This window comes from Sclerotinia sclerotiorum, genomic scaffold, assembly GCF_000146945.2.
Source record: "Sclerotinia sclerotiorum 1980 UF-70 scaffold_3 genomic scaffold, whole genome shotgun sequence".
NCBI lineage: Eukaryota > Fungi > Ascomycota > Leotiomycetes > Helotiales > Sclerotiniaceae > Sclerotinia > Sclerotinia sclerotiorum.
In genome coordinates this window covers 1,722,786-1,729,575 of record NW_001820833.1, presented here as the reverse complement: position 1 = coordinate 1,729,575, position 6,790 = coordinate 1,722,786, and the positions used below count along the sequence as shown (strand labels likewise).

At 40.4% G+C, this 6,790-nt stretch overlaps 2 protein-coding genes across 2 annotated transcripts; one reads left to right on the top strand and one right to left on the bottom strand.

Annotated features, from left to right (window-relative positions):
• Nucleotides 1–1,076: 1,076 nt before the first annotated feature.
• SS1G_02766 (predicted protein) lies at nt 1,077–1,310 on the bottom strand (the record flags this gene model as incomplete). The annotated part of the gene is made up of 2 exons (XM_001596496.1): nt 1,077–1,176; nt 1,225–1,310. 2 exons carry the CDS (start codon nt 1,308–1,310, stop codon nt 1,077–1,079), a joined length of 186 nt encoding a protein of 61 aa, XP_001596546.1.
• A 1,961-nt stretch (nt 1,311–3,271) lies between these two features.
• On the top strand, nt 3,272–5,068 carry SS1G_02765 (hypothetical protein; the record flags this gene model as incomplete). Its single annotated transcript, XM_001596495.1, has 4 exons — nt 3,272–3,343; nt 3,444–3,530; nt 3,596–3,659; nt 3,765–5,068. The coding sequence occupies 4 exons, from the start codon at nt 3,272–3,274 to the stop codon at nt 5,066–5,068; spliced, it is 1,527 nt and encodes a 508-aa protein (XP_001596545.1).
• Nucleotides 5,069–6,790: the final 1,722 nt, after the last annotated feature.

The following is a 6,790-nucleotide window of genomic DNA, read 5'->3' as shown; positions in this document are numbered from 1 at the left end:
CGCACGTACACCGACAGGCATAGAATATAGATACGAGAATTATGAATTTCTTCTGACTTGCCAGTATTATGCACTTCGTAAATTAGTAGCCGAGCATGAAAGAAAATCTGACCCAGCTGCAACTCCACGACCGACGGAGGAAGAATACATCGGGCATGTGCAGGAGGAAAGGTGGGGCCGTTACATACATTGCCGTACGATATCGAATCGAACATTGCCATACAATTCCTACATAGCCATACATCAGGCTACATCGATGAGATCAAGCCCAAAGTCTAATTCAACAATATCGACCACGCCTCAAAAACACGACAACTTCTACCCAGGATAAATCAAAAACAAGAAACGAACCACGGAATTATTAACTCCATGATTACTTATCCCTCTCCGATCTCCTCTTGTACATGTTGTTGTATCGTTAGGAAGAATTTTTCAAACCCACTGCATTTTTGGCTGAATCTAAAAGCGACTTGAGAGAAGAAGCGAGATATTACTCTACATAGATTTTGCATATTTTTCAAGGCCAACGGGGGGGACCCTACAGGACACGAAAGTTTTAAAGCCCGAATGAACGAACGGTTTTGAGCGGGGCCCTGGTACTGGATTTGCTGTAAGGTCACCGGTATATGCATAACCCAACTCATCATCGAGCGGACGAACGAAGAGAAAGAAGACGAGACAGACAGTCGAGAAGGATCTAAAAGATATACGAACGAGTAAAAAAGGAAAGGGGAAAGGTGTCAGAGTTACTATTATTGGAGATACATCGCCTTGATAAATGATACCGAGATCGGGAGTCAGGATTCTCGCATAGAAGAAGGAAAGGAGGGAAGAGAGGGAGGGAGCTAAGACGAAGAAATCGAAGAGATTTACGACGACAAGCATCCGGAATGGTTTAAGGGTATTAAGATATTAAGAGAACAACTCAAGTCGAATTGAATCCACCATAAAAAAAGGCGAAGATATATAAAATAAATTACGACAAAGAAACACATCAATCCATCAGTCAGTCAGTCAGTCAACGGATCCATCATCAGATCCATCATCAATCGACTCCACTTCACCCGCTCAGTCAATCAGTTAATCACTCGTTCATCCACCCTCGCTACAGTACATCCATCTACTCGAAGCACCCCCTTCATTGTCCCTACTCGGTACATGGTCTGGTCCTTAAATCTGGAATTTAGCACGATACCCTGTCTCTCCCCATACATACATACATACTCCGTACATTTTATCCCGTACATTATCTCACTTGCCTTCCCTTCCCTTCCCCTTGTTACTTCTTGGTAGCCAGTACCCCAGTACATATATTTTGGTACCCATCAGTCTACCTTACTCCGTACTTTATCATACTACGTGCGTGCGTGCTGTGAGCTGTGAGCTGGGTACTGCGTGCGTACTGGGTACATCAGTCTACTCACTTGACTCAGTTGAGTACTTTTTCCATTTTCCATTTTCCATTTCCATTTCCATTTCCCTTTCCATTTTACCTCCTACGACTGCTACTTACTGTGTTGTTAATTTTTAGTGGTGTGTTGCACAAAATCAAACCACATAAAGTACAAAATTCCCGGACGACTCCAATAAACTTTAGCCCATTGCGCCCAAAAAGCCACTTTCCAAGCACCCAAGACATTCGATACAGCTAAGCAAAGAAAATCTTCATCCATCCACCTGCAACCTGCATCAATTTCACGGCAACGTTATATTCAAATATCAATATCAAATATCAATATCAAATATCGATCGATATCAATATCAAATAAATATCTATCTATCACACAATCAATCAACCAATCCATCCATTCATCCATCGGTCAATCAATCAGTCAATCAGTCAAGTCAATCAAGTCAATCAATTAGCCAACTTAAAATAATAATAAAAACTCTATTTATTTACTTATATTTATTATTATTTATTATCCATTATTTTATTATTTTTTTTTTTTTGATTTTCCAACATCGTTTCTCAAAGTCTCCTCTTTTTGACTCTTTGCGTACTTTGCTTGTTACATCCGCTTCTTGTTCTTCTTGTCGATCATTACTACCTACCTCCCTACCGGTAATCATTTGAGCTTGAATTTTAGATCTTTTGCAGTTTGGGCTTGCTTGCTTGCCTGCCTTAACTTATTTATTGTAGCTTTTTAATAAGCTTCTTCTTTGCAAATCATACACTCGCTCGTTATTTGTTACATATTTGGTTTTATTTTTATATTTGGTTCGTTGCCCGCTCCCTTACCATATATTAATTTATTGTGGTGAGGAGAGGAAACTATTGAAGTCGAGTCGAGTCGAGTCAATTCAAGCCAATTCAAGTCAATTCAATTCGATTTAATTCGACTTAATCCAGTGCAAGAATTGATTTGATCTTTTAAGGCATTTTTGAATTAAGGAAGAGAAAGAGGAGAAGATAAAGAAGAGGAAGAAGAAGAAATCGGAGAAGAGGAAGAAGCCATAGTGAAGCAAGAGAGAAGAGAAGAGAGAGAAGAGAGAGAAGAGAAAAGAGAAAAGAGAAAAGTAAATCATTTACCCAAGAAATCTCAAAAGAAGTGAAGGAACGAAAGAAAAGAAAAGGAAAGAAAAGAAAGAAAAGAAAGAAAAGAAAAGAAAAGGAAAGAAAAGAAAAGGAAAGGTCCAAGGAAACTTCACTTATTATTATCATATCATGTTCCAACCACAACCCACACCATTTTCACCCTTCTCTCCATATGGAATAAATATATCTCCACAACCACAACCTCAACCTCCTCCACCACTTCTGGACTTCAACAATTACCAACACAACCACAACCAGAGCCACAATCACAACCTCAATCAGAGCCTCAATCACAATCATAACATTAACAATCACAATCACAATTCGATTTCAAATTCACAACCGCTTCATCATCAACTCTCTCAATCCCATTCCCACTCCCATCCTCATCCTCAATCTCTCGCACACCCGCAACGTTCCAATTCCTTACCCCATTGTTCATCCTCCGCACATACACCACCGGCGACTGCAACAATCGTGGATAATCTTGTCTCAATTGTTGTTGCAAACCAACCGGGGCAAGGTGCGGCGGCAGGACGTGGACTAGGAAATACCCTGCAACAATTCCAACCACGACATCCACAGCAACCAATTTTTAGCCCCGTCAATAATAACGCGCCGAACTCTAATTCGAACCCGAATGTAACGGGCACTATTAATATATCCCATAATTCCAACACCAATCCTTCCTTATCACCATCTTTCGCACATCACAATCAACAACAATACAAAATGGAGGACAATGGAGTCAATGATTTGGAAGCTCAGGAAGCTCTAGCCAGGGATTTCCAACCGGCTTTGGTGGTATGAATTGTCTTTTACTCTACTGCGGAAGCTTCAAAACAGCGACGGAATGGGTTGAGTGGGATATTTAGTATAGAGCTGGAAACTGACAGTGTAGTAGGGTCCATTAGTGGGGGATAAGATGCGCAGTACGGCGATAACTGAGGAATATGCGAAAGCCGATCCAATATATGTATCAAAGACATCTGTAAGTGCCCTATCGCAGAATATGCATGCCATCTACGCTACTCATAAACTAACCATCGGAGATAGGCATTACCGCAGAAATATTCTCATTATCGACCGATTCTTGGCGATGGAAATTGTGGATGGCGGGGTAAGTCTCCTAAGCTTGGTGCTTGATCATACCCGTGCACACGGACAATGATACTCGCCGTCAATAGACATCGTCATGAGTATAGCTGATTTGTCTGGCGTGTAGCCGCTGTGTTTTCCTATTTCGAAACTTTGTTGAGGATGGGGAACAGAGGTCAAGTAGATGAAGAACTAGCGAGGATGATGTCGCTGAACAACTTACTCACGACGGCCGGGGGATTCGATGCATGGCTTTTTGAGGATATGGTGGAGGAAACCACCTCTTTATTGAGAGATGTAGCAGATCTAATGGATACTTCCATACAAGCTGCCGAGTCCCTTATTCTGGATCGATTCAATAATTCGGAGACCTCGAACGCTATCGTATATCATTGTCGATTACTGGCTAGCTCATGGCTTAAAGCCAATCCTCAAAACTATCAAGGCTTCATACCAGATGGCGGTGGTATTGATCAGTACAGGAAAGATTGGTTGGAGCCGCCAAATCAAGAAATAGATCATCTTGGTATGACTTTACTCATAGATGTTCTATTAAAACCTGCTGGATTTGCCGTGGAGATTGTCTACCTCGATCGTAGTGAAGGAACACAAGTCAACAGTCACATGTTTCAAGCTGAAGACCCAAATGGCCAGCCCACCAACCCAGCAGGTCCGATCATATATCTCCTCTACAGGCCAGGACATTACGACATCTTGTATAAAGATCTTTTACGGCAGAGCATTGAGATGAGCTCAAACATCCAAGTTAATCGAGCCACCAATTTTACCCATCAACATTCACCTCAGGCAAATCCCTCTATGAATGCATACCAAAGTATGGATCTCCTCTTCAGCATTCCGGGTCTCAGCCTTCCAACACCGTATTCAAATTTTAATTCTTCGCAATATCAATCTCCCATGTCCCAATCATTTGCGCCTACACCATCTACCGCCCTATCTACCGCCCTATCACCCATGTCACCTACGGGAAACTCGGTCTCAACGCCACAATCCACAACTTCAGTCACCAGTCTTCCCACCCGTTCATCTTTTACTTCAATCAATACTCCCACCCCAATCATTACCTCTCCACACCCATTTCAAAGTACACAAACGACTCTTCCTATCCATACACTCCCACCACCTCATCCTCATGCTATTCCATCTCCAACTGCATTAGGTATACCAGCACCCAGTTTTCGACCTAGCAAATACGAATGGGCCATAACAGCTGATTTACAAGAAGGCCCTGTACCTAGTTTTCAAACTAGCACGTTTAAAAATAGTCATTATAACACAGCGCATTATAATAATCCGAATTTTCAACCCGAAGAATGGACGCCGGAGGAGGACGGCTTGGGTATGGGTAGCAAAGGAGGGGGAGGGGCTGGTGGTGGATATGGTAATTGGGCTAGGAAGAGGAGTAGTTGAAGAATGAGTAATCGGACTCAGTTTATCATGCATCGATTTTGTAGGAAGGGAAAATTATGGTGATAATGATGCAGGCATTGGGAGTAATATTTTGTGTTTATATGTTTTTAAGGAAGTTCCAAGGAAGTTTTTGCGATGTGTTTAAGGGGTTTTTGCAGGACATGCATATTATATCATATGATTATTTTTTCGCCGAATCGAAAATAAAATTACTGGAGTTTTTTTTTTTTGATTGCTTTTGATGGGATGGATTTGCTATATGTGGTTCGTTTTGGGTTGATATTATAAGAGATATGGTATGATGTGATATGATACATACGGTACGGTACGGTAGGGTACGATATGATAGATGAGAGGGATTTGAGGGGTATATAGTAGATTTGTGGTAGGTGGGTAGGGAGGGGTATGATGTCTTTGAGGGGAGGGAGGAAGAGGAAATTATTAGAAGAATTATTGGAAGTATTTTCTTGGGTTCTGAGGGGAATTGAAAATAGGGGATTAGGGATTAGGGATTAGGGGGTGAGGATTGCAGATTTAGCTATAGCTAAGATAGTACATAGGTGTTTGAGTGTGCGGGTGAGTGTATAGGCGAATGAAATACTTTAATGGAATAAATATATATATATATATAAAGGAAGAAATATTTGATTTATTGTAATTTGAGATTATTTTTTGGTTTGGGATAGGTATAGATATAGATATGGGTATAAATGTAAGATTTAGATGGTATATATTTGAGATGATATAATTAGTGTATTAGTATATTAATATAATTAATTTAAAATAAGATTTATTTATTTATTGAAGTATTAAATAAATAAATCATCTTCGTGCTTCTTTGTTTCAAATTTTCATTTCTTATTTCTTTTATCTTTCTAGAGTGCGCCGGGGAGAGGGGGGTGGGGAAGGGGGTGGGGTAAAAAGAAAGGGGAAGAGTATTGTTACGACGGGCTACACAACTACCATTACATGACCAAGGCACGTGATTACAAGTGATCAGTAGTGATGATTAAGGATCACTAAGGATCATGGTATAGGTGATTACTGGTGATCATAGAAGCATGAAGGTTTATATAATCAAGATGGATTTCCTTTGTATAGAGCTTCGTGTTCAAGATCAATCATTTAGTATACTCTACTATTAGTTACGAATTGCATTATTGTCATTACTTTAAGTCCCTGCTTGACGTTTAGTTATAAACCATCTCGAGAGCCTAGAGCACTTCCACGTGATCTAGACGGCAAACCTCGTAACAAGTATATAGATATAGATATAGATTGAGATTGGGATTGATATTGGAACACAAAATACAGGGTATATCTTTATACAGTATTAGATTAGATATGAAAGTCATTTAGATATATATATATAGTATTATATATAGTATTATATAATTTATAGATTAAGAATAGGTGTTAGAAGTGGTGGATGGTGGAGGGAGGATGGAGGTTTCAACTTTTGAGGGTTTTGAGGGTTATTCATCTTTTTGGTTTGTTTGTTGGGCTGGATTGGTTTGTGTGAGGGATATGATATTATGAATGTGAAGAAATTGGTGTCAGTAGGTGGGTATTTAGACCACCTGATGGATGATGAGTTTCTGGTTGTTTGCTTGCTGGTTGCTGGCTGCTGGTGGCTGGACGATAGAGTGAGTAGGTTTGGAGTGCAGTCGAACTTGGGAGTCTGGTCGAATTCCCCCAGATGGTTAGTGGAATCCAGAGATA